The sequence below is a fragment of the Labeo rohita genome, chromosome 5 (assembly GCF_022985175.1).
Source record: "Labeo rohita strain BAU-BD-2019 chromosome 5, IGBB_LRoh.1.0, whole genome shotgun sequence".
Classification (NCBI taxonomy): Eukaryota; Metazoa; Chordata; class Actinopteri; order Cypriniformes; family Cyprinidae; genus Labeo; species Labeo rohita.
The window spans coordinates 26317847-26345682 of NC_066873.1; the positions used below are offsets into that span (position 1 = coordinate 26317847).

Below are 27836 nucleotides of genomic sequence, written 5' to 3' on the forward strand. Positions count from 1 at the left end.
AAAATAAATAAAAATGTTTCTTCTAATATTTTTTTTTAATGTTTCTTCTAATATTTGCGTTGAGCAAACAGGAACAATGAAAACAATTAAGTTTATCCTAAGGGTTAAAACTGTTCTTAGGGTAAGGATGTTTTAATACATTTTGTCAGGGCAAGCTGTGTTATGAATATATTTATTTTTTCATTATATTCATTAATACTACACATTAATAATAATATAATAAATAATATGCGTATAAATATTTATAATAATAAATACTATAATTATATTATCATTTTATAATACTTTTGCATTAATAAGTCATTGAAATAAATGCCTAAAATGTTTTTTTTTTTTTTTTTTTTTTTTTTTTTTTAATGTTGTTAAAGAGTTTCATGGTTTACTGAAATATCAATTTAAATATATATATATATATATATATATATATATATGTGTGTGTGTGTATATATGTGTGTGTGTGTGTATATATATATATATATATATATATATACATACATATATAATATTTTTTTTTATGTATGTGTATATATACACGCACACATACAAACACTACCATTCAAAAGTTTTTAATGTTTTTTAACCAAGCCTGCATTCATTTGATCTAAAGTACAGCAAAAACAGTACAATTTTGAAATATTTTTACTATTTAAAGAAGTTTTCTATTTGAATATATTTTAAAATGAAATTTATTCCTGTGATTTCAAAGCTGAATTTTTAGCATAATTATTCCAGTCACGTGATCCTTCAGAAATCATTCTGTTCTGATTTGCTGCTCAAAAAACATTTATTATTATAATTACATTGAAAACAGGTTTCTTTGATAAACAGAACGTTCAGAAGAACAGCGTTTATCTAAAATAGAAATCTTCTGTAAGCTTTTGAATGGTATAGTGTATAATATTACAAAAGCTTTCTATTACAGATAAATGCTGATCTTTGGATCTTTCTATTCATCAAAGAATCCTGTAAAAATGTGCTCCACTGTTTTAAATATTGCTAATATAATAATAAATGTTTCTTGAACAGCAGATCAGCATATCAGAATGATTTCTTAAGGATCCTGTGACACTGAAGACTGGAGTAATGAGGCTCAAAATTTAACTTTGATCATACATTTTAAAATATATTCAATTAAAAAGCAGTTATTTTAAATAGTAAAAATATTTCATAATATTACTGCTTTTGTTGTATATTGTGTGAAATAAATGCAGGCTTGGTGAGCAGAAGAGACTTCTTTAAAAACAAAAACATTTGACTGGTAGTGTTTACTGTATATAAACAACCTATGCTACAGTGTGCCTACCAACAGAAGTTTAATGTATTTAAAACAAACTTTATCCAGCACAATAATTTTGGAAATGATCAATACCTTCTCTGTAGACTTTTGTAGGTTCGTCTATACAGAAATAGACGATGTTATATATTGTGTATTTTCCAATGATCTGCACTTCAGAGAATGACCAGCAGATGTCGCTTTAATCCTGAAGACAATTATCGTTAAGTTTTGACTACTTTCTTTTCTGACTTTTAACTTCTTAAACTTTGTGTAGGGTATGCAGTTTATCGTATTAAGCTACTTTTTTTTTTTTTTTAGAATTTTGTTTTTAAAATGCTACTTTAAAATATAATTTATATTTATACAGAGCATATAGAAATATGTACCATATAACCATATGTGGTTATTTTAAAATTAAATAAGTCCGAAGTAGTACGCTATTCCGAACTCAGGCTGCTGGACCTCTGCACACCTGCCGTAGTGCGTCATGGCGTAAGCAGCAACTCCTCCATACGCATCTACAGAGCAGCATGGTAAAGTTGCTCCAGAACTGGCTGTTTTCGCTAAGCATTTAAAACGGGAGCACTGTTTCAAGATAAACAAAAATGTACAGTGTTCAGCAGAAGAAACGCTGAGCAGTGTTTGTGTTCATCTCGGAAGCTGCGCTTCGCTCTGGTATGTAAACAACAGACTCACCTGCACTAGTGCAGATGGGGTATCTTTTTGGAAGTTATTCGCTTCATTATTCAGTCGTTCCCTTGGGCAGTCCAAGAATATATTGCTGCAGACATGACGTTTTTGAGTCTTTAAATGTATGTAAACATCATTAATGTTTCAGAGTAATGTTTTAAAATATCCCAAGACAAGGTAGAGTAGGTAATTAATGCTGCTAAAATACAAAGTTATTGCACTCTCTATTTGTGTCATGTTTACGTTAATGAAAACCTTTAGTTGTTAGTTAAGGATCTGGGCTCTGTGGTACAGCTAGTCTCAGGTTAGTGTAATCCAGTGAGCCTAAGATATACTGGTCTGTACCAGGAGCAGATTATGTCCATTATTGCACACATACATATTTTTCCCCTTAAAGAATGCAATATCCAGTAAACCTAACCAGATTGGTTTTCCTTTCATTGCATTTCAACAAAACAGCCTTTGTTTGTGTTTAAGGCTTTTTGTTGTTTTGTTAGAGTGCTGACAAAGTCAACAGCATGGACATTAGTTACATTTAGTAATGGAGTTCATTTGTAGTTTTTGTAGTCTGTAAAGTATGTTTCGTCCAAATTATACACTTAGATGCACAAATGATTTATTCATGAGTAGTTATTTCACTTCATACTTGTTTTTCTGCTGTGCACAAATAACTGTATTGTAAATATGTGCAAAAAATGATACAGAACCTTGTAACTTTGTTCTCTGTCTTCATTTTACATTCTTTTTCTTACTTGTTATTCTCAGGTGTTACTTTATGCCCTAAAGCCTTAATGCTTACATCATATATACGTGTGTGTTCATGGATCAGTGTGCGTCCATTTGTGCGTGTTGTGTCAATGTGTCCGTGTCCTCTCACTGCCAGGCAATTCAGCTGACACAATGCTTTACCCAAAGCAGGTCTCATGTTTCAGATATCTGTCTGCAGTGACAGTGCAAGCTTCTCCTGGTTTGCAGGGTCTCTCTCATTCTTCATTTCTGTCGTAGTCAGAAGGTAAAACTATGCATTAAAGGGTTAGCTTGCCCAAAATTGAATATAACACAAGTTACGCACTCTTATGCCATTCTGTACCCTTGTGACTATTTTTGTTCCATGGATCACAAAAAGAAATTTGAAGCAATGTAATGTTTTTCCATGCAAGAGGATTGGACTTTTCAAAATTAAAAAAGGATGAAAAAGTCACCATAAAAGCACTTTAATGATCATAGCATAACCGTTGATGTATAAACCTTTGAAAAAACTGACTAAATAAGCTGTCCATTGATGTATCCTTTGTTATGATAGGACAATATTTGGCAGAGATACCAAATACCTAACTATTTGAAAATCTGGAATCTGAGGGTGCCAAAAAATCAAAATATTGAGAAAATTACCTTTAAAGTTGTCCAAATGAAGTGCTTAGCAATGCATATTACTAATAAAAAATTAAGTTTTGATGTATTTATGATAGGAAATTTACTAAATATCTTCATTAGACATGATCCTTACTTAATATCCTAATGAGTTTTGGCATAAAGGAAAAATCGATAATTTTGACCCATACATTGTATCGTTGGCTACAAATATATCCATGCTACTTATGACTGGTTTTGTGGTCCAGGGTCACATATTATAGCTTCATGTATTGAATACATGCAAGAACCGGATCTGTCTAATCACAACTTGTTCAAACCACTTCGTCCAAAAGATCAAAAACAAACAATTTGAACAATCCCTTTATGCTTTTACTATCATTGTCTTTCTCTTTATTTCAGCCTCTTTCTTTCTTCAGATGGTGTATTGCAGAACTATATGGCACTGCTTACATTTCATATTTCCAGTAGGGGGCAGTATATGAAAAGATAAGGCCTGTTAACCACAAATAAGCAGAGCAGACACACAACCTTCATCCTACACCTGTCCAGTTTTCTATTTTTGTGTAATTGTTGTTTGAATTAAGTGGATTGAGTTTTAAATTGTTACATGGAATACATCTTGCAATTTGGAAAAAACAAGAAAAGATTAATAGCAGAGACCTGGTTCCAGTACTTTGTCACTGAGTAATATATAATTACAGTTTATCAGCTAAACGGTAACAGCACTTATGTATTAGGTGATTCGTTTAATGTGCTCTGATTATATATTCTTGTCTGTTCTTGTTTTTCCAGCGTTTTCACTGCTGAGAACCTTAACAGTGAATCAACAGCTGCCATGACTCAAGAAACACAGTTCCACCTTAATCGTCAAGGTAAGAATCAGCAACTCTGCAGTTGGAGTTTCCCTAAATTATCGCCAGAATAGTTTTTACCTCATTTTGCTCATTGCTCAATGCTCATTTTTTTCAGAAAAATGCAAGAGGGTAGATTTGCTTGTGTTTGTTTTTTTATTAATTTTTTTTCTGTGTAAAGACATGGTTAGTGTGGTTTTTATTCCTTTTCGAAGGAAAAGTTTTAGAGTGTTTGAGTGGATGAAAGAGGAAGGGAATAAAAAGCAGTGGGAGGAGAGAAATGCAAAATAAGAGACTGAAGGCCTCCAAGAGGAGGAGAGCAGACAGAGTAAGACAGGGACAGAGAAGAGAAAGAGAGCAGTTGAACTTTACTGGAACTTTATTAGACCTACAACTTTTTTTTCTGTGGAAATTCTAATCTGCAGGTAAGAAAATGAATAAATATGCCATCTTTTAGCCATATTCAATTTTGAAGTATATTACTGCTGAGGTTTCTAGCAAAGAATGCATTTTTTTTCACTGAAATCATACATTTTGAAAGTTGAGAATGTCACTATTATAGATAATAAAGAATATGTATGTACTATTCAATTCTAAATTCTAAAACGTTTTTCTTTCTTTCCTGCAAGTCTTAATTTTATTCTGCATTTCAGTTATTTCCACAGCAATAAATGCTGTGAATGAATAATTTCATGTTCCTGGCTTGGAAGTGTATTTTTAGCTTTTACCAAAAAAAAAAAAAAAAGTGCTGATGTAGACACATTTATATTAAAATATGAACATACAGTTCTCTTCCAAATTTCTCTGCCAAAGTCATTTTATCTTCTTTGTTTAAACAGACTGGAGTGAGATCTCTGCTGACACTTTCCAGAGTAGCCCGTTCAGCATTGACACACCATATGGGTACCAGCTTGACTTAGACTTTGTTAAATACGTGGATGATATTGAGCGAAGTGACACCATTCGCCGACTGCATTTTAACAAGCGGACAGGGGTGGCAAATGCTGCCTCTGAGCCGCAACGCCTCATAAACCCCACACACTGGACTTCCTCAGATTCTTTGTCCTCGGTGAGCAGTGATGAAGCCAAGAAAACTTCTCCGTCTTCATCCTCTTCCTCTATCAACAGAAGAAGACCCCCACTTCCCCATTCCAAACCTAAATCCTCCAGCCAAAGACCAGAGGTCCCTCAAGACCTAGTTACCTCTCAAAGGGATGTACACGGGACGCCTAACCCAACCAAATCAAATCCTCTTGTGGAAAAGACTTTGATGGAAACATGCAAGCGTTTGGAGCATGAGAAAGCACCTCCAGAACCACAGCCGCGCCGTAGACTGGCAAGTTTTGGTGGTGTTGGCTCAACTGGTACCATGTCTCCATACACAAGCTGGAGTGCCCTAAATCAAGGTGCTAAGATGACAGTCCTAGACCAGCCCAAGCAAGGAACCTTGTCATTGGGGAGCGCCCTCAAAATCAGCCCCTCAAGCTCTGGCCGGGCATCTCCAGTGAGTGGTGTGAGCCCACTCCACCTGCAGATGGTCAGAGATCAGATGGCAGCTGCGTTACGAAGATTGAAAGACCTGGAGGAGCAAGTGAAGGCCATTCCGGTCCTCCAGGTGAAGATTTCTGTCTTGCAGGAAGAAAAGAGACAACTGACTGCCTTGGTCAAAAGCCAAGATGAAGCTCAAAAAGAATTGAACAGCAAACCAGCGATGGAGGGTTGGGAGCACGGTGCCATCTCTGGTCTGACGGATTTTCAACAGCTCAGTGTTGAAATGCAACTGCTTGAAAAAAAGATCCAAGAAGCACGTCTTGAATCCTCAGCTTTCAAGATGAGGGATCGAAAGTCTGTTGCAGTTGGGGATGACAGATGCATCGATGAAGACATTCATCAACACAAATTAAACTTTAGTAAGGATGTTGCTGTTGAAGCCAAACTTGAGACTCAGTCAGTGGCAGTCGGCGTCACAGAGTCTATGCTCGGGGTGGTATCCGACAAGGAAGCAGAAACCGAATTGCAGCAGGAAACCATCCAACATTTAAATGATTGCGTTCAGATGCTGGAGGCCGAGCTAAAAGAATCAATGCTGAAGGCGGAAATGGGTAGGCTGAGAAGTGAACTGCGGGAAGCAGAAGCGAGAAACCGTGCTGATAAGAGTTCCTCCGCACACCCGCAGGTAAACTGCGCTGGCACCCAGACCGGGTTGCAAACTCGCACTCTTGGGGTTGGAAACCATACCAATCTTGTGCATTCTGCTGTTGGAGGAGGACTAGAACGGATTTCTATTGGTGTTGGAGTTTCATGCAAACCTGAGGTGAAGGTTGCATCGTCTGGCCCGGATACACCTATGGAAGAGTGGGATGTGCGCAAAAGAGTAGAACAAAAAGATCAGTGTGTTGGAAGCAATTGTGTGGCAACATGCAGTAAAGGTGTTGGAGCGACAGTGTGCATGTGTGATGCTGCCACAATTACCTCAGAGACACTGGAGAACAAAAAGAACATTTACCACCGAACAGTGGGTTGTGGCGACTGCACGGTCGACGTGGATGTCAGATCAGTCAAATCACTCATTTCCAAAGGAACTATCACTGATCCAATTAGAAGCATTGACTTGGGAGTGATGGCAATCCCTCAGACCGTATCTCAGCGTACCAGCACAGCCTTTTGCACCGTCTCACGTAGCACCAGCACTTTGCAGGCCTGTATCTCTGAAGCCAGCACCAACACAAAGCACACACTCACCAGGGAAAGACATACCAACACAGGACAAACAATGACCCGATCTCTGGCGGTTGGAGATGGGAAGGTGCCTGCTGTTCAGATGCGCTCTGTTGGAACCACTGCATGCTTAGATAGAGGCATAAGCACCCCTGCTGTTCCTAAAGTTATGACACGTGACGCAGGAGTTGGAATGGCAAATATTAATGAGAATTTTCTCATTGGACTCCATACACGCAACTTCGCATGTGGTCCATCCCGTCTGCCAGATCCGGTCAAGACACGTAGCATTGGTGTAGAAGTGGGGGACGGGAGAATACGCGACTCAGAGGGCCAGATGTTTGTGCAGACTGAACCTGGACTTGACCATTATATAGATCGCATGCAAAAATTGCTTAAAGAACAACAGGACCTGTTAACCGACAGTCACCCTGGGTCAAAACATGAGGTTATTCTCCAGTCCCATGGTGTTTTCGATGAACAAGTTGGAGGTAATGACGTGTATATTTATGTGTCTGCATTTTAGATGCTTTACAGTGCCTTGCGAAAATATTAACACCCCTGCATTTTGTTATGTTGCTGCCTTATGTTAAACTGCTTTAAATTATTTTTCCACATTAGTCTACACTCCATACACCATAATGGCAAAGCAAAAAACAGGTTTTTAACGTCTTTGCAAATGTATTAAAAATAAAAACTTAAATGATTCCATAGCATAAGTATTCATACCTTTGTCTTGGACAGTTGAGTGGCATTAACCTGTGGCAAATTCAATTAAATAGGTATGATTTGGAAAGAAACACACGTCTTAATAAAAGGTCTAACAGCTGAAAATGCGTTTCAGAGCAAAAACCAAGCCCTGAGGTAAAAAAAAAAAAACTGTCTGTAGAGCTCAGAAAAAAAATTGCATCAAGCCACAGATCTGGGGAAGAGTTCAAGAGAAAAAAATCTGTTGCATTGAATGTTCCCTTTACGTTACCCTTAATGGAAGAAGTTTGAAACAACCAGGACTCTTCCTAGAGCTGGCCTCCTGGCCAAACTGAGCAATGGATGGAGAAGAGCTTTGGTTAGAGTGGTGACCAAGATCCTGATAGTCACTCTAGTTGAGCTCATATTTGATCATATTTGAAGATAGGAGAAACCTACGGAAGGACAAACATCACTGCAGCGCTCCACCGATCTGGGCTTTTATGGAGGTGTGGCAAAACTCAATCCTCTCCTCAGTTAAGACACGTGAAAACACACTTGGAATTTGAAACAAAGCACCTGAAGGACCCTCAGACCGTAAGAAACAATGTTTTCTGGTCTGATGAACCTCAATTACAAGCACCATGTATGGAGGAAACCAGGAACTTCTCATCACCTGCACGGTATCATCCCAACAGTAAAGTGTGCTGGTAACAGCCTCATGCTGTGAGGCTGTTTTTGAGCAGCAGGGACTAATGGAATTATCAGAGTAAAAGGAAAGCTCAACACAGCAAAATATAGAGATAGCCTTAATGAAAACCCAGTCCAAAGCATTCAGAACCTCAAACTGGACAGGTTCACCTTCCAACAGGTCAACAACCCTAAGCAAACAGCAAGAGTGCCTTATAGACAACTCTGTGAATGAAAGTGGTTCAGCCAGAGCCTGGGCTTGAACCCAATCAAACATTTGTGGAGAAACCTGAAAATGTCTGCCCCCGTCCAACCAGACAGAGCTTGAGAGGTAAAGAGGTTAGGAGAAGAATGGCAGATAATTGCCAAATGCTGATGTACAAAGCTTGTTGCACTATACCACATGACATCATACAAAAAGACTTGAGGCTGTAAAAGTGTTTCAGCTAAGTACTGAGTTAATACTTATGAATACTTATGCAATGTACTTTTTTTATTTGTAATAAATGTACAAAGTTGTGACAATTCTGTTTTTGCTTCGTCATAATGGTGTATGAAGTGTAGATCGATGTGGAGAAAAAAAGTAATTTAAACAGTTTAACATAACAAAATCACTTTAAAATACTTTGCAAGGCACTGTATCTGGTTTCAGCTGATTGCTTGCTTTCATTTTCTTTCTGATTCGCAGGCACTGCACAAAACCATCCATCAAGAGTTAAAGAAAAGAATCAAATGGAGTTGCAGATGTCCGCTGCTCTTCATGGTATGCATTTATATGTGTCAAAGGCTAAGTTGGTTAGCAAGCAAAAGTATAGCATCCTGGTCTAAATGACTCCACCCGACAAAGAGGCGCATGCAGGATACAAAAAGAAGCTGAAAAGCGGAGGCTTTTTCAGAGTAATCTATTTGCAGTGGAATTTGAACAGGAGGTGAAAATAGCATGCTCTGGTTTGGCTTTTGGCTGAATAAGCCCTACAGTTAGAATATTTGGGCTGCTGCTGGCTTGTGGAATGCTCTCATGTTTTTTGGTATGTGGTAGACACAGGCATGAATACCATCCACACTGGAAGCCTGCTCCGTGCATGGTTTCTGAAAGACAGGAATGTTTGTGTTTCAGGCATCCTTATTACAGAATAAAAAGAGCCTTTAGCAGGTGTTTGTGGTGTATAAAGGAGTCTGTGCATGTTTAGGTGCTGTCACGGCAGAACTAGGAACAAGAAGATAATGTTTTTAGGTTGTTTTTTTAAGCAGTTTTGGAAGGCAAGGGTGCACAAATATGAGGATTCTGAATGTAGTATGCAGATTTAATTTTATCCCAGGTTTTATGTGTATATAGATTTAATTTTAAATTTAGTTTAAAAACATGTTTTAAGAATTGCACAACCAAAATCAATACCAATATCAAAGTCTACTATATGTGTCATTTCTTTTAGGCTCACCCAGTGATGATCGCTGTCTCAGGTCCATCATGAAAAGGAAAAGCTCCAATCTTAAGTCCACGGATAGTATGAACCCTAAGCCTGCCTCATATGGGTGAATAAAAACTTTCATTATTTAATCATAACTAACAAAGTAAATTCAGCTCAGTGTTCCATCATTTTGTTAATGCTGAACTAGAGTTCTTTTTACCAGATTGGTTGTGTAATTTAAAATAATATGCATTGCTATTCGTACCTATGCATTGTATATTTAATTGTACAGCTGTCTCTTGCTCTCTCTGCATATACACAGAGGTATTGTGGACCTCCTGCATGAGGGTGTTGATTCTGAGGATGAAGAAAAGAAAAAAAGAGAAAAGAGGGAGAAAGAAGGGAGTACCAAAGATAAAGTGAAGATTCCCAAGAGAAAAGAAAGGTTCATGCTTATAACAAGTTTTGTTTACAAGTTTTGTTTAATGTAATGTAACTGATTACATTTGATTACTTTTGTAAATTTCTATCAACTTATTATTTTCAAACATTTAAACCAAGCAGCATTAACCTCACAGTAGTACTCCACACTGATTACAGTCAGACTTTCAAAATCCATCATCACTTGATTTAAGATTATAATAATTTCATTTTAAAGCGCAGCCACTGCAAAATCAGACTTTAACACCTTTTTCGTTTTTTTAAAAAATCATTCTGAGGTAAAAGCAGATTTAAAATCATAACAAGAAATAGTTTAATAGCCATGATATTGTTTTAGAAATCAAATAATCAAATCTTTACATAGCAATGATAGGGAACACTGGCATCTAACAATGCCTTGGGAAAAAAACAGTTAATCTTAAAGGGGTCATCGGATGCAAAGTTCACTTTTACATGTTGTTTGAACATTAATGTGTGTTGGCAGTATATGTACAAATCTACCCTATAATGATATAAATCCATGCAGTGTTTTTTAATTAATCTGTAAAAATAATATCCCACGATAGTTGATTGACTTGAGCATCTTACCTGAGACCCGCCCCAAAATCAGCTGTAACAGTTGACCTCCATTGTTTTGATGCCGGAGCAGGGATGTAAGACAAGAATATCTCTGATTGAGGTGTTGTGTTGCTGGATGTAATAATAGTGAACATAGTGGTCGTCATTTACTCCCGACATCTGAAGTGCTGAAGATGCAGTGGATTACGTTGGTTTGTGAAGGGAATTCGCCTCCCGATCTACATAAATGCGTCTATGTTTGTGCAAATCATTTGTGATCCAGTTTCACCTACAGTAGAAGTGAGTATAAGGGTTTTTTTCCTTTCCTAATATCATGCTAGTTAGCAAGTTTAGCAGCTAAAGTAAACAGGCTCGTCACTCCACAGAGAGAAGAGAGGGACGGGGTGAGCAGAGCTCATTTGCATTTAAAGGAACAGTCCCTCAGAATGGGTTGATTTTTGCAGAGCTCATTTTGACAAGGTAAAAAGGGTGTTGTTTTACACAACCATTGAGAATTTTTAACCAAAGTATATTAGAGACTTCTCATTAAGACACCAAAGAATCATATCAACTTGTGGAAAATGGGCATCCGATGACCCCTTTAAAAATAAAGCAAATAAAATAAACCCAAAAAGGAAATGAAATAGTTATCAAATAAGCATGTGTTCTATTCTGCGTCCTAAACTCCTGAAACATTGGTGTCTCATTTTAGAGCAGTCGGTGCAAAAAAAAATCAATTAAATCTGTGTGTGTGTGTGTTTAGGCTGTAGCCTAAAGCTTTCAGTGGTTATGTGGATTGATGTAACTGGCAGACGTGGTGTGTTGCAAATTCCAATGAGAACCAATTAAAAGCATCAGAATAGCACTGTTTTACTAAACGGCCTTTAAATGGCAGAATGCATTGTGTACATAAAAAAACGGGCAAAGCAGCAAATTAACATTATTCAATATAGGCTTATTACAGAACATTTTCAGATCCAACCCCCTTTGTCATTAACATTTTTTACAAAGTAACTGTAATTTAATTACACCTTTTTTTTTCAAAATAACTATTTATTCCCCAACACTGAAGATGACACTTTATCCAATTTATCCAGTTATCATCATGCATTTGTTTTCTACTGTGTAGGTACAAATTTAGTGAGAAGATGCTTTCCGCCTGCCAAACTCTGGAGGTTCATCTCAATGGTAGCAAGCCCATATCCAACAGAGAACTGGTGAGTTTCAGAACAGAAAGAGAGATCTGAGTTTTAATGTCAGTTATTTTATTGTTTCCATGTTTTTTCTCCTCTTCAGTTAGTATTTACTGTATAGTAGATCCTTGCTGAGAAGTCTTAGTCTGTAACGTTTAAAGCCTATTAAATGATGTTTTGTATGTCCTTTAATATCAGAGATGGATTCCTATACTTTAAATCACTATTGTTTAACAGGTTGTAGAGGTTTCTTTCTTTTTTGTGAAGTAATATTTTCACCCACATTCTTAGTGGCTCCTAATGCATTTAATTGCTTTGTCACACGCAACAACAAGTGTTGAACCATCTCAAACAGATTTAGCTGTAGTAAGGAAAAATGTTTATGAAACTTGTGGGAATGAATTCTCAAGGTGCAGAAGCATAACTCAACAACAGGAAAGCAAAAAAAGGACAAACCAAACTTAATTTATGATGCATTGTGGAGCTGTATTTCAGCCTGAAAAGTTCAGATGTTGATGTGTTCTATGTTTACTCACTCTGATCCTCATCCCATAATTATCCATGGGCATATAGATCAGATTGTTCGGTACTCTGTGGGATTTTGGGAAGTTTAAAATTATAGTGTTGCTTTGTTTTCTTTCTGTGTTAAAAGTAATTTAAGCCTGCATCATTTATTTGGTGCCATAGTATGTCTAAAAAGTGTCTGTGTGGTTTACCCAGATACTCTAGCCGACATTTTTTTTTTTTTTGCATTTTATCTGTTTGTCTTTGTAAAAGCGTTCCTGTCTGAGCACAGTGCAGCAGGAGTGGTTCTGTGTGTCCAGTCAGAAGAGGGCATGCCCACAGATTGTGGAGGACTTTCTCTTCGCCTGTCGCCATGTCTCGCCAGACGTCCTGTGCTATGTGGCCAACATGGCTGACCAAAATGGCAACACAGCTCTCCACTACAGTGTGTCACACTCTAATTTCAGCATAGTAAAGATTCTACTTGATGCAGGTACTGCAAACCTATTAACCTGTAATCCTAGAAGAATCGATTGCAAAATAGCACACAACAACTTTTCTGTTTCTCTATACCTTTTTTAGTTGTATTACTATTTATTTTGCTGTATTACTATGCTTGTCAGTTCTGCTTTAAAGTATAGTTTGAGTACTTAAATACTCTTTTTCCAGAGCACCAAATTAGTATATTAGAATGATACTGAGGAATCACGTCACACCGAAGCCTGGATTAGTGACTGCTGAAAGATCAGCTTTCCATCACAAGAATAAATTACATTTAAAAAAAAAAAATATATATATATATATATATATATATATATATATATATATATATATATTATTATTATTACATATTTATATATATATGTATATATATATATTTATTTATTTATTTATTTTTTTTCATAAAATAGAAAGGTTATTTTAAATTGTAATAATATTTCACAATATGCATACAGGATTTCACAGACACAGAAAAGAGTGTTGAATGCTTCTGTGGTTCTGATTGTGACTCCTATGTTATTTTATTGTGGGCAATTCATTTGATCTTGATTCTTTCTTATGCAGGAATATGTAATGTTGATCATCAGAATAAGGCCGGTTATACTCCCATAATGCTTGCCTCCCTGGCTGCTGTGGAATCTAAAGATGACATGATGGTGGTGCAAAAACTCTTCAGCAGAGGAGATGTTAATGCCAAGGCCAGCCAGGTATCTGCCTGCCTGTGTTTATCCACCTTATTCTTCAATGTGGAAGTAAGCCTATGGACAAGACTTCTGGTTCATTAGCCGCTATGGGGAAATAACGAGAAGAATAACAACGTGCAGTAAACAGTAAAACTGTTTGCACTACAAACCAGTGTGCTCTTAATTAAGATAATACATTGAAATAATATGGTATGCAATATCAAGCAGCAAAACAAGCTGTTTTGTACAGCTAAGAATAGCTGGACGCGGATGAGACCGGAAGATAGACCCATAACATTTACAAATGGCTACGTCCGCTCTTACAGCTAAAAAGGTGGATATGAGTAAATGAGAAAACTGTTTCTACCCAAGAGAATCTATGTATCCTTTTGTGTTTGCTCAATAGGCTGGTCAGACAGCTCTCATGCTAGCAGTCAGTCATGGTCGTATAGATATGGTCAGGGCTCTGCTGGCTGCCGGGGCAGAGGTCAACATCCAGGATGATGAGGGGTCAACTGCTCTAATGTGTGCTGGTGAACACGGCCATGCTGACATTGTCAAACTCTTACTGGCCCAGCAAGGCTGCGATGCCACACTGACTGACAATGTGAGTAACCACATGCAGAGAAAGTATTTAAATGAAGGATTTATCAATGTCATCTGTGATTTAAATTAGTTTTCTTGTTTCATATTTGTATGTGTGCTTTTTTGTGTCTTTGTGCTGGTAGGATGAGAGCACTGCTCTGTCCATTGCTCTGGAGGCTGGACACAAAGACATTGCTATGCTTCTCTATGCCCATGTCAACTACTCAAAGGGCCAGCCTAGGGTATGACTATTCTGTATCTACATCTGTACCGTCTTATGGCATTTGATTGATTTACTTACCAGTAACATATTTTTACCAATTACTCACAGTAGCAACACAACTGTTTCTGTTTGTGTGTGTGTGTACGTTTGTGCTTATCCACAGGGATCCCCTCGAAGCAAGACTCCACCTCTTGCACGCCTAAGCTCTTCTGATTAATATGACATTTTCCCATACTCTCTTCATCCATTCAGACATCGCATCTGAACTACCTGTTCAATCACTGTGATGAATATGGAAGGTTATGCTTTCCAACAGGTGTAATAAGAAAGACAGCAGTAGTTTTAAAAAATGCAGTGCACTCACTGTAGGGAGTACAAGCTGCATCATCTGTTTTCTGTATGTTTGCTAGATATAAAAATACCAGTTATGCAGACTGACAGTAATAAAGAGCTATACTTTAACTCAAAACTATATTATAGGAAACTGCATGTCAAAACAGTTTTATATATTCATTTTAGGTAATATATAAATTATATGCATTTTAGGATTATATACATTTTATCACATTTTCATGTAATATATATTACACTATTTCCAAAATCTAAAATCTAAATTTTAAAAACTCTTAATAAAAATTAAAGAAATGTAAATGTCATGTTCATGTATACGTAAATAAATATGTGATTACATCACCACCTTGTGTTTACTGCAAATATTACATTACTTTGCTCTCTTCTATTTCAAATCTGTAGAATTCATACCGTTACGATGCCATCTAATGGTGAAAAGCTGGACTGCAGATGATCAGCAGACATGAGGAAGGTCGTGCAAGCTGCAAATCTGCAAAGAAATATTATTGTTTAACTGTTGTTATTATTATAACAGTCGGACTGACAAACATCAGTTTGTAAACATACCCAATGTTTCAGTAACTGGGTTGGGTAGTTCGTTTAAAATTTGAACCAGCGATTCCTGATTCATCAATGAAAATGAATCGGTTCTTTTGAATCGGCCAAGTTAAAGATATAAATGGTTTTGCGACTCGACCTAAATCATTCGAGCAGCTCACTCACGGACTGAGCTGATCATTTCTTACTCCGTGAAACGGTTAACAGGATGCTGTAAAACAGATGAAGTTAATATTTGCCTACAACTATTTAGAAACAAGCCTGCAATCTGTCGTGTGTCAGCGACGAAGATCGTTTTTGTCAAGTTCAGCACCTGCATATGCAGAGAACGACTGCAGGTAACGACATTTTCTGAACAAAAGAGTAATAAAACATTACACGAAAACACCAAATGTACCATGGCATTACCATGTAAACACTATAGTAACATAAATATGGTAATAATGAAGTACCAAGTTGTTGAAGTGCCTTAGTTTTACTATATAAATGCAAAAATAGACTTTCTGTGCTCTAGACTTCTGTGGAATTTCAGAATGACATTATTTAGTTTGTTCATTAAGCTGTTTTCCTCATGGGAAATTTTAGCTGGTCCTTCAGAAGACAAAAATATCTTAAAAATGTTGATCTTTGCCTGTACCGTATAATTCATTTTTATCCATGGAGAACAGAAAATGGGGCTTCTGAGAACACCTGGCCTTCTTGAGGCATATAAGATATCAGTTTTCACTAGCACAGCCGTGATGAGCTAATTTTACCAGCTTCTGCCACTGTCTGCTCAGGAGGGAACAGCTCCCACACCAGACACTGATACAGCTGCTTAGAATGCTTTCAGTGGGGCATTTATAGAACCGTACAGGTCTGGATATGTGAACATATGCCATTGACTGTGATGCGCTCTTCTTAACCCCACAGAGAGTTATGGTGTCCCAACCCAAACAGATGGGTAATTATTACTCTGATAAGAGAATGCCACTTCATGGCTTTCACATGCAGCGTGAAGGGCATTTGATTGTTCGGACATCATCTGAGTTGAGTATTGAAGAGCTTATCATTTAGAATTCAGTTGTTACAACTGAATATTTTCTCACCCACTTAAAAGCAGTAAAATTGTGAACTGTTTTTTATTGGAATATATTTTAAAATGTAATTTATTCCTGTGATCAAAACTAAATGTACAGCATCATTATTCCAGTCTTCAGTGTCACATGATTCTTCAGAAATCATTATAATATACTGATTTGCTGTTCAAGAAACATTTTTGTATTATTATTTGTATTTATTATTATCAATGTTAAGAACAGTTCAGTACATTTTTTTTAGGATTCTTTGATGAAAAATCCAAAGATTAGCATTTATCTGAAATAAAAAGCTTTAACATTGTACACTATACCATTCAAAAGCTTGGAGTCAGTATATTTTTTGGAAAAGAAATTATAAAAATTAATACTTTTATTTAGCAAGGATGCTTTAAATTGATCAAAAGTGATGATAAAGACATTTATAATGTTACAAAAGACTTTTTCAGATAAATGCTGTTCTTCTGAACTTTCTCTTTATCAAAGAAACCTGAAAACAATTCTACTCAGCTGTTTTCAACATAATAATAAATGTTTTTTGAGCAGCAAATCAGAATATTAGAATGGTTTCTGAAGGATCATGTGACTGGAGTAATGATGCTAAAAATTAAGCTTTGAAATCACAGGAATGAATTACATTTTAAAATATATTAAAATAGAAAACACTTATTTTAAATGGTAAAAATATTTCAAAATTTTTTTCAGTTTTTGCTGTACGTTGGATCAAATAAATGCAGGCTTTGTGAGCAGAAGAGACTGCTTTAAAAAAAACATACAAAATCATACTACTGCTGGTAGTGTGTGTTTGTGTATGGCCAGCTCCATTCCCCATTCATTGTAACTGCATATTAAAGAACAGCCAGTACATTTTTCTAAACTTATTCCTTTGTGTTCCACAGACAAAACATTTTACAGGTTTGGGATGACTTGAGGGTGAGTAACTGCTGGTTTTCGATTCATTTTTTTGTGAACTAATCTTTTAAATGAAATCCTGTGTTATCTTACATTCTACTGCGTAATGACAATCAGTTGGAGCCCATTTTGAGGTTACACAATCATGTTTGCAATAGTTAATATGACAAAAGACATTCATCACAAAATGAAGGACATTTTTATTTAAGAATAAGGAAAGAATAAAAAATGTTAAAAGGACTGTGGCTGACATTCAGTACTTGTTATGTAAAATCAGTGCAGCTATAATAAAAAAGAAAATAGATGGCTGTCATATAAAAGACAGCCCATAGTATTATACAAACAACATCTAGTGGTGTGAAATGAATTTTGAAGGCTTCATCTATTTAGGTTAACTTAGAAGATTTGATTTTTTTCTGTAGATTTCGTATGACATGTTACATCAATGCTTTTGTTTTGGAATACTGATAACTGACACACAACCTATATATATGTACATGCATGCACTTAGATTGGCTTGAATAAATCTGATTATAGTTCAGCATGTCTTTGGATTTTAGCTCATTTTTATGTAGCTCAGCGGCTCATTGTGTTTGAGATTGTTCAGCTCAGTGTGCCTGTACGACAAAGTGTGTGTCTGTGTTTTGTGATGGAATGCTATAGCATTACAGCTCGGTGCGGTCTGCAGCCAGTAAAACGTGGTGTTGCCATAGTAACCGCCTGAGATGTTTTACCAAAATGCCCTTGTCGACCTGATAGCAAAACATGCATATGAAATGTAAAATTATGACAGCATGTAATCATACCACAACACAGGCGTACACTAAAAAACCCGCTCTTTCGTGATCAAACAACAATGATACTTCTCAAAGAAATATGATTAGATAAGATTGGATAAATAAACAATGTTTTTTGTAATGAAGCTGTTGCCATGGCAAATGTACAAGAACAATGTTGCATCTTAATCTGATTTTAAACAGACACTTAGGAGGCATATTTCATTCATGAAAAATATAATTGAAATAATATTGAAAGCAGAAATATGACTCATTACGGGGATTTCTGATGACAGATGGCAATTTAGCCTCAGAGAAAATTTTGGCAATTTATTAAACTGATCTTTCATAATGGATTTAAAATCAGATTACATAATGCAAAAAAATGTTAACACATTACACACGTTGTGTTAATACAGTGCTGATTTTACTTACTATCACAACCTCTTTTAAGTTTCTTTGCAGTTCACATGAGTTATTTGTCAAGTCATGGTTTATTGCTGAGATTCATTTTAAGCAGAAATATGATAAACACATGGACAGTTTTATTTTTCTTGGTCTGTGTGGCCCTGACACAAATTTTTCAGCTTAATCTCAAGGCCCGTTTCGAAATAAATGTGTCTCAGCTGATTATATTCATTCTGCTTTGTAAGTAATATCAGGAGACCGCTGAGCTCTTACAATAATACAGCATAGGAATAATTAAGCATATGCCACGTCTGTGAGCTACATGTGAAGCTACTTTATAAGTTATTGGTCTCGGCTCTCAAAGGGAAGCAGACAGAAACTATTATGTTTTGGACTATCTGGTAATATTTATAGCCCCAAATGATTTCACCAGAATCTCTATGCTTTTTATGTTGTAAAAGCTCCCAGACGCAGATACAAACATGCCATTAGCCAATTTATGTGAGTGTGTGTGTTTGAGTGTGTGTGCAACACAACATTAACAACCCTGGAATCCTCTCAAGATGTCAGTAAAGCTTGCAAAAAACCATCTGCATAGGCACAAAAATGGAGCCCGCTTCTTTTAACAGAGGGGCGGTTAAAAAAGACCGAACCAGAGCATAAAAGAGAGGGAGACGGGAAAAGGAAAAAAGGAAAAGAAACCAGATTGCGACAGTCGATATTAAAACATGCAGTGAGTGAGAGAGAAAAGGAGAGGGAGAGAGAGAGAGAGGGGGGAGAGAGAGAGAGAAAAGCGAGCTGCAGGCCTTTCCACGGGGACAAACTAGCAGAAAGGCATCTCGCAGTTATTCCTTTCTCTCTCTCTCTCTGCTCTCTCTCTCTCTCTCTCTCTCTCAACATCCTAACGGCAATTGATTTGTGTATGAAAAGCTGGGCGCTTTTCGCCCCCCTTTCGGGCTGTGCGTTTTGAGTGATCAGCTGATGAAGAGACTGGCTGCGCGCTGCAATGCTGGTTTGCTAATTCTCTCTCCTCCAGACTGGAGCCAGCCTGGAGACCACAGTCAGGTAAATCGCCCTCTTCCTTTCTCTCTCTCACTCACTCTCTCACCCTCTCTCTCTCTCTCTCTCTCTCTCTCTCTCACACACACACACACACTCTCTCTCTCTCACTTGCTCTCTCTCCTGCGCATAGAGCACGCAATCACACCAGGCTTCAGCACATGGGCACACAGACAGAAAGTGAGAGAGGGAATGTGTATGTGTATGTGTGTGTGTTTGTGTGTAGGTGTGAACTGTGTCTGGTGAAGGGAAGCAATGCCCAGACAAATCGGTTGTGTGGATCCTGACACCTATTTTTTTTTGCTTTCTAGAGGTTACAGGAACAGACTTGTGTAGCGTAACAAGGGTTTTTGGCTTGCTGCACCAAGTACAGATTCTTCTGAATGTGCTTTTTGCAAACACCCTGCATGTTTTGTGTGCAGTGGTTTAGTTGTGCGCCTGTGCATGCGAGCCTATTTGTGTGTCAGTGTGCATTCCATTATTATGCTGTTGATTATTAGGCCTCCTTCCTTCCACATGGTCCCCTGGGGTACGTGTGAATAAATGCATTCCGTGTGTTTCTCTGAGCGTTCGCGCTTTCGTATTATTCTTACGCCCGTGTATTTGCATGAAATGTTTGCGTCTGTGCGGGTTGTTCTCACACGTCAGTACACGGTGTCTTGATTTTTTTTCGTGCATATAAGTATATAGGAGCGTTTTGTGCGTGTTTGATTTAGACATCAATGGCTGGCGCTGCCTGCATAGCGTCATACTCAGAATTCATATTTTCATCCCTCTCATATGCTCTCTGCGGCAGACATATCACTGCACTTTAATTGCCTTTGTGTAAAACACACACACACAGAGAGAGACAGTGAATTCCGCATTCGTCTAGTCCTGTATTTATTGAAACACGTTCGCCGGACTGTATGGTGAACCGTACGTCACCGCTCCGTTATGTCAGGCGTGTTGGCTGGAGATCAGCATCGTCGTAAACGTCAATCATCTCATTCACAATGGGACTGAAGATCAGGGTACCAGCGTCTCCTGTCTCCCCAGCAGCCCCTGTGTTGGATCATACAGAGCTCTTGGCATATTGTTAAGTGATTCTTTATCAAATATTAAAATGGAAGTGAAAGCAGCTGTTCGTGTTAGAGGGGACTGAAGATTGAAGGCAGATTGCCTGGTGAGATGTATAGCCAAGATAATGATGATTTGGACGTGGAAGTGTTCGGATAAAAGGCCAGAAAGTTCATCAAACTTCTACTTGAACATAATGCATGAATTTCCATAAAGTCTTTCAACTGTTATTTGCATTCTGTTAAGAATATTACAGTAATGAGCTGTACATTTACATGCAGCATGCATTTAATACAATTTTGCATAATGTCCTAAATAGCTTGTATACATTATAGTGTTTATAAGAAGAAGAATGTGTAACCTTAAAGGAGAAGTTCACTTCCTGAACAAAAATGTACAATGTACTCGTCTCCTTGTCATCCAAAATGTTTATGTCTTTCTTTCTTCAGTCGTAAAGAAATTATGTTTTTTGAGGGAAGCGTTTCAGGATTTCTCTCCATATAATGGACCTTTATGGTCCCCCTAAGTTTGAACGTCTAAAATGCAGTTCAAATGCAGCTACAAAGGGCTCTAAACAATCATAGTTGAGGAAGAGGGGTCACTTATTTTCTAAAAAAAAAAAAAAAAAAAAAAAAATATACTTTTTAACCTCAAGCACTTGGCTTGTCTAGCTGTGTGTGAACTCTGTGTATTCTGATTCATGACAGTTAGGGTATGTCAAAAAACTCCCATCTCATTTTCTCCTCCAACTTTAAAGTCATCCTACATCGCTGTTTTACATTTTTTTTTGTAAAGGACATTTGATCTTCTTTGCATGTTCACTTTGTAAACACTGGGTTGGTACTTCCACAGCGATGTAGGGCAATTTTGAAGTTGGAGGAGAAAATAAGATGGGAGTTTTTTCAACCTACCATAACTGTTTTGACCCAGATTAGAGCTAGACAAGACGAGCATTTGGGGTTAAAAAGTATATAAATAGTATTATTATTTATTTTATTTTATTTATTTATTTTTTTTAGAAAATAATCAATCGTTTGGCTTGATAAGATTCTTATTCCCTTTGAAGCCCTTTGAAACTGCATTTAAACTGCACTTTGGAAGTTCAAACTCGTCGGCACCACAGAAGTCCACTATATGAAAAGAAGTCCTAAAATGTTTTCCTCAAAAAACATAATTTCTATATGACTGAAGAAAGAAAGACATGAACATTGAAGAGGAACTACTCCTTTAACTTAGTAGAACATTACAATAAAGTACAATTTATAAGAGGAATAGATCACCAAAAATGGAAATTTGCTTAAATTTTAGGTAATCCATAACATAGATGAGTTTGGTTCTTCATTGACACAGATTGGACAAATTTAGCATTACATCACTTGCTCACCAGTGGACCCTCTGCAGTGAATGGGTGCCAGCAAATGAGAGTTCAAACAGTTGATAAAAATATCACAATAATCCAGAAGTAATCAACATAACTAAGTCCATTAAATTAACATTTTGTGGAGTGAAAAGCTGTCTTTTTATAATAACTAAATCCATCATTAATTTGTTTTTAACTTCAAATCATTGCTTCCTGCTAAATATAAATTCTTTACCCATAATATTGCTTTTAAAGGGGTCATGAACTGCCTTTTTTATTATTTTGTACTGTTCTCTGAGTTCCACTTACAATGTTATCAAGATTTTGACATAAAAAAACATAATTTAGAAGTAATAGGCGATTTTCTGTCATGTTTAGACCCTCCTCATCGGAAAGCTCTGTTTAAATTGGCTTCGTGGTGGATTGTAAACTTGGAAGTAAACATTCACTGCTATGATTGGCTAATAGTTGTGTATGTTTGACAGCCTACATCCTGCATAGATGGACACTGCTGTGAATTAGGTTAAAAACACATAAATACTCAATGCACATCAAATGATCTGTAACAACAGACAAAGCAATAGCGACCGTGTAATAAAAACAGTTACTCACACTTGTGTGGTGCAAACATATTGTCTTCAGAGCCATCTTTATCATCTGATTCCTGCATAGACCTGCATTTGCCTGAGGCGATGTTTAGCCACACTGTTACATCATAAACCTGTTGTTTTGGCAGATTGGCATCAATATAATCTGTTTTTAGACTAACCAGAAAGTTTTGAGTTCTGAAACTTATAGGATGTTTTTATAGTACAATTACCTCCTATATGTCAAAATATCAGGAGAATTTTGATTTCTCAGTTCATGACCCCTTTAACTGAGGGTGAGTAAATATTCAAATTTGGGGGAACTCTTCCTTTAAAATGAATGCATAGGTATTATTAATGAAAAGCAGTTTTATAGCATTGATTCATTTTGATTAATATTCTACATATGCGTTTTTATTAGTTTTTATGAAGTCATGAATTTACAACGAATATTTATAAATTAGCATTAACCTTGATTAAATAAATGCTATAAAAGAATTGTTCATTATCATGGTAGTCTATCTTAAGATGAACCATATGTGACCCTGGACCAAAGAACCAATCATTTATAGATTTATGCACCATAAATGCACCATAAGCTTTCCGTGAATGTATGGATTGTTAGGATGGGACAATATTTGGCCGAGAAACATCAATTTGGAAATCTGCAATCCGAAGGTGCAAAAAAATTAAAATCTTGAGAAAATAGCCTTTAAAGTTGTCCAAATGAAGTTCTTAGCAATGCATATTACTAATCAAAAATTATATATTTACGGTAGGAAATATCTTTATGGAACATGATCTTAATATCCTAATGACTTTTGGCATAAAAGAAAAATGGATCATTTTGACCCATACAATGTACTGTTGGCTATTGTTACAAATATACCTGTGGAACGTATGACTGGTTTTGTTGTCCAGGGTACATATTGTAAAGTGTTACTCCTAACTCTATCTTAAAAAGTATTAACAAAACATCACTTTCTGAAACATTAAGCAAGTTAATGAAGAGACAATAAAAGAAAGAAATTCATTAAACAACGACTATTTATAGTTGTAGGTATTATGCACAGTAAGGATACTTTTCAGTTCCAGGTAATGATCACAGTTTTATATTCTTAAGACTGCAAAATCCTTATTTCTGTCATATTCAGTACTGCTCATTACTGTTTCTATGGATTATGTCTTTTTCTCAATCTCAGGCTATCCAAAACGGTGTGTCTGAGGTTATGGAGGAGGAAAGCAACTTAAAGAAACGAAAAAGCGATCAACAAGGCAACCAGGGCTCTGAGACTGGTCAGGAGGTGGTGGAGAAGGTCAAAAAGCGACGAGGTCGCCCACCTGCAGAGAAGCTGCCGCCCAACCCTCCCAAACTCACAAAACAGATGAACACCATCGTAGACATGGTCATCAACTACAAGGACACGTCAGTAGTTAAACACACAGACTTAATCAGTTGTTGTTTTAAGTTCATAGTTGTTTTATTATCTGAAGTCAGGTCAATGCATTTGTGCTATTGTACCATGTCATTAAAATTACAATGCATAACGACTCTTTTTCTATCTTTTCTTGAATATGTCACTGTTCTACAGGTTGGGCCGACAGATCAGTAAAGGTTTTGTTCAGCTGCCCTCAAGAAAAGAGGTGCCAGAGTACTACGAGCTCATCCGCAAGCCTGTCGACTTCAGGAGGATCAGGGTGAACTTGAATTGTTCCCAACTACACCATATTTGATATCCTATCAGCATGTTTATTCGTCATCCCACAATCCTGTCTGACTTATTTTTCTCCTAAAATGTCCAGTCCTCACCCTCTGCTTCTATCACCTCTACTTTTTTCCATTCTTACTATATATCAACACTGACATCCTTTTCAGTTCAAAAAGTCTATTGATTTTGCTCTTGTCACACAGTTTGTGTTTTTTTGCTGGCTTCATTTTAGAGTGACATGCAGGAAGCAAATTGTTTACAGATTTGATGAAATCTGTCATTACTTGAAACATGTTAATGTAACTTTTCCATTGTTCTTGTCGCCTTTAAATCTTCCGCATTTTGTTCATGCAGGAGAGAGTGCGTAATCACAAATACAGGTGCATTGCAGACCTGGAAAAGGATATCATGCAGATGTGCCACAATGCCCAGACGTTTAATCTGGAAGGATCTCAGGTGAACATGTTCTTTTATTAAAAATACTTTCTAAAAAATTCACCTTTCTTTTGCAATTTACTTTGCATTGCAAAAGTATTTACACTCTGAGTCAATCTGATCACTTTGATCTAGGGCTGGGAATCGATTCCAAAATGAATAGATTCCGAGGCGTTGGTATCGATTCAGTCAGGGGGAATCGACTCCCCATTCAGAGCAGTTTTCAGTTCAACAAAGGTTAAATATGGGCGCCTCTTAAACGAACGGCTGCATATCTTGGCTGCTGTCATCAAACACCGCTGAACGTCGATTCACAAAAATAAACTGAATGAAAAAAGTGAGCACATTTGAGCTTGAGGATGCAGCCTTACGTTAAGCACTTATTAATTTGCCTTCTGCTTGATAATAGTGATTAGAAGTCTGATTCGTTGCCACGAAAAGGTTCTTTCGGATAGATTGTTTTAATCAACCAGTTCAAAAATGATTCAGAAGTTATTTTACAGTGGAACTGGCTTATATTGTCCACATGAGCGCTGCACAACAAAATAGATCATGACGTGATCGAGGGTCTTGGTCCTATTTCCATCTTAAATAAAATGCTATTTTTAACCTTTCTATCAGCTATTCTGAAAGAAAGCACCGAGAGCACAGATCAGTGGCCGGGAGTGCGTGTCTGACTGACAGATAGACCACAAGCTCTTATATCAGCTCTTATATCAGTGTTGTTGTTAATGTTCTGGTTATTTTGTTTCAGTGTCCAGTTTGTTAATTTTGTGCAAAGCATACGGTTGAAGTAAACATTATTCAGCTGAACTGTACACATCTTGTTTCATTCATGCAATAAACATATGTCCACTACTGAGCTGTGGGCTATGACTAATTTCATGGGCAATGCAGACAAAATTATAATTTAAATACAGAAATATATCATAATTTTTAAAAACAAAGCTTCATGCTATGATAAGGTTACTTTCTAAGACCTTTATCCTACAGTCAATGCGAAATTAGGTTCCTCCAATTTAAAAAAACAAGAATCAAAAAAGAATCAAAAACAACAGCAAGGAATTGAATCCCATCGATTCCAGAACCAGGAATCAGAATCGGAATCGATTCCGAAATTTTCGGAGTCGAACAGCCCTACTTTGATCACACATTTGGGTTTTTATTGCAGAAGTTTTGGAACGTTTCGTTTTTTAAATTCATAACTTACATGGTTATATCTAAATTTAGAGCCTTTGCAATTAAAGGATTAAACATAAAAAAGTCTGGTTATATTTGCATACAACATTAAAACTATTACTTTAGCACTGGGATAGTTCACTCAAAAATGAAAACTGTCATCATTTACAAACAGTTGACGGTAGCCATTGACTTGGATAGTTAGTAAATATCTTCTCTTGTGTTCAGCAGAAGAACTCATAGAGGTTTGGAACAAACTTTTCATTTATGGGTGAACTTTCCTGGCCAGGCAAAAAGATATTTGTATCAGTGAATATAGTGGATGAGTTGTGTAGAGATTGTTAAATGTCTCTCTATATATTAGATCTTTGAGGACTCCATTGTTTTGAAGTCTGTTTTTGAGAGTGCAAGACAGCGAATAGTGGAGCTCAGCGAGGAAGACAATGATGCTGTTGGAAGCAGTGAAGCAGATGGTGGCCGTCTTTTAAATTTAGAGGGTAAGTCAAAATGCATGTTTTGTCTTGTCAAGTTAAAGATGAAAATTTATATTAAATATGTGGACATTCATTCATTCTTAGGGATGCAACCCGAAAAGCATAAATGTGTAAGACTACACATAAAAATCAGTCAAATTATTAATGATAAAGTGTGTATTTCAGGAAGGGTAAAATTAAATGTTTTTGTCTTAAAAGCTCCAGTTTCAGTGTCAACAAATCCCAAGCTGGATGAAAAAAAGGAGAAAAATAAAACGGTTCCTAGTAATTCCAGCCCAAAGGAGGTCACAAACAGTGATGAAGACCTTGGCAAAGAATGTGCAAATAACACAAGAGGACTATTAAATTAGACCCCGAATGTTGATCTAATGAGCGTTGTATGCCATTTTAAGAACATTGTATGGCCATTTCAGTCCAGTTTCCTTGCTGTTTCAGTCAAGGATTTGTTCAAAATGTGACCTCTCTCATTATAATGGTTGCTTAAAACTCCTTTGTAAAACCTTTGTATTCTAAAAACAACATTGTTAATGCAGTCCTTCTGCAGTGATACATCTAAAATTGGCATTGTTTTCGTGTATTTATAAAATGTAAATAAGTCATAAACCCAAAATAGATAATATCATGGTGAAAAAGGTCTGTAAGTTCAGACTGCCTGAAAACTTTCACTCTTTTTTCCCCAAGAATGGAAAAAAAAAAATGGTGGTATGACATATTATGATATTGTATGATCATTTAAACGGATGCATTCAATCTTTCAAGATGGTAAAGCTATGCTAAATTTGCAAGCTATTATGTCTCTGTTTCAGAGAATTTTTAATCGGTGGTTTTTGTGACTATGAGCACTTTGTCATCCCCTCTTTGTACGTTTCCCTTTCCTTCATTAACTGTCAACATCTTAAAAAAAATTGAACAATTTTATTTAGCCGCTGTTTATCTTTCTTTAGTTATCACAGGATCTTAACTATCTGTACATAGAGGAGTTGGGGCATGATGGCAATGTATTCTTTGGTGACAGATCAGATACTGCCCTCAAAGAGAGGCACCTATTGATGACGCTGTCACGTTTGTGTGTTCGGTTTATGATGGATGGGAGAAGTAGTGTGTTTGTGGACAGATTCTGACATTGCAATGTATGGGGTTTATATGATGTTGAAAGGGCAAGAAGGTTTGAGTCATCATATTACAAAAATAAACATTTTTATGAAATCACAAGCGCTGATGTGCATCAGTTTCCTCTTTTGCTTTGTAGGTAATCAAAAGCTATTGTATGTACGATTTTACGATTTCACATTAGAATATTTTGCCTTATTAACGCAGGTTTTATGAGCTCTGTGAACTTTAAGTAATGCAACAATAAGTAAGCACTGAGTTCCTGTTAATAATTTAGTAATATGGCTTTCTAAATACTTTATTTTACAGTTGGATAACTGATGACTTGTTACCCTGATTCATGAATAGCACTTTTTTATTAGGGGTTCAAGCACGTAGCG

General features: G+C 36.7%; 2 protein-coding genes across 11 annotated transcripts; both read left to right on the forward strand.

The window, feature by feature from the left end:
- Positions 1–1747: 1747 nt before the first annotated feature.
- kank1b (KN motif and ankyrin repeat domains 1b) lies at positions 1748–15041 on the forward strand. Its single transcript, XM_051108737.1, has 12 exons — positions 1748–1951; positions 4133–4212; positions 5031–7400; positions 8975–9049; positions 9720–9819; positions 10018–10140; positions 11824–11911; positions 12665–12884; positions 13457–13599; positions 13982–14182; positions 14304–14402; positions 14547–15041. The coding sequence occupies exons 2-12, from the start codon at positions 4176–4178 to the stop codon at positions 14598–14600; spliced, it is 3510 nt and encodes a 1169-aa protein (XP_050964694.1). The 5' UTR covers positions 1748–1951; positions 4133–4175; the 3' UTR covers positions 14601–15041.
- Positions 15042–15493: 452 nt separating this feature from the next.
- Positions 15494–27558, forward strand: LOC127165986 (probable global transcription activator SNF2L2). Of its 10 annotated transcripts, XM_051111030.1 has the most exons (8): positions 15498–15630; positions 17268–17301; positions 23732–23955; positions 24122–24227; positions 24593–24694; positions 26217–26349; positions 26431–26456; positions 26545–27558. In XM_051111030.1, the coding sequence occupies exons 1-8, from the start codon at positions 15515–15517 to the stop codon at positions 26689–26691; spliced, it is 888 nt and encodes a 295-aa protein (XP_050966987.1). In that variant the 5' UTR covers positions 15498–15514; the 3' UTR covers positions 26692–27558. The 10 variants fall into 10 exon arrangements, with proteins under 10 accessions (XP_050966985.1, XP_050966980.1, XP_050966984.1 ...); XM_051111028.1 differs by having other exon boundaries at positions 15494–15630; positions 26217–26456; XM_051111027.1 differs by having other exon boundaries at positions 15495–15630; positions 26431–27558.
- The last annotated feature ends 278 nt before the right edge of the window (positions 27559–27836 follow it).

What these genes read in the sequence shown, in the direction of transcription:
- kank1b (XM_051108737.1), top strand. Translation starts at nt 4,176, where the DNA reads ATGACTCAAGAAACACAGTTCCACCTTAATCGTCAAG. An exon ending in GTTCCACCTTAATCGTCAAG is followed by an intron (nt 4,213 to 5,030) that starts GTAAGAATCAGC and finishes TTGTTTAAACAG; the next exon opens with ACTGGAGTGAGATCTCTGCT. An exon ending in ATTCCCAAGAGAAAAGAAAG is followed by an intron (nt 10,141 to 11,823) that starts GTTCATGCTTAT and finishes TCTACTGTGTAG; the next exon opens with GTACAAATTTAGTGAGAAGA.
- LOC127165986 (XM_051111023.1), top strand. Translation starts at nt 15,515, where the DNA reads ATGAAGTTAATATTTGCCTACAACTATTTAGAAACAAGCCTGCAATCT. An exon ending in TCGACTTCAGGAGGATCAGG is followed by an intron (nt 24,228 to 24,592) that starts GTGAACTTGAAT and finishes TTGTTCATGCAG; the next exon opens with GAGAGAGTGCGTAATCACAA. An exon ending in TTAATCTGGAAGGATCTCAG is followed by an intron (nt 24,695 to 26,216) that starts GTGAACATGTTC and finishes TCTATATATTAG; the next exon opens with ATCTTTGAGGACTCCATTGT.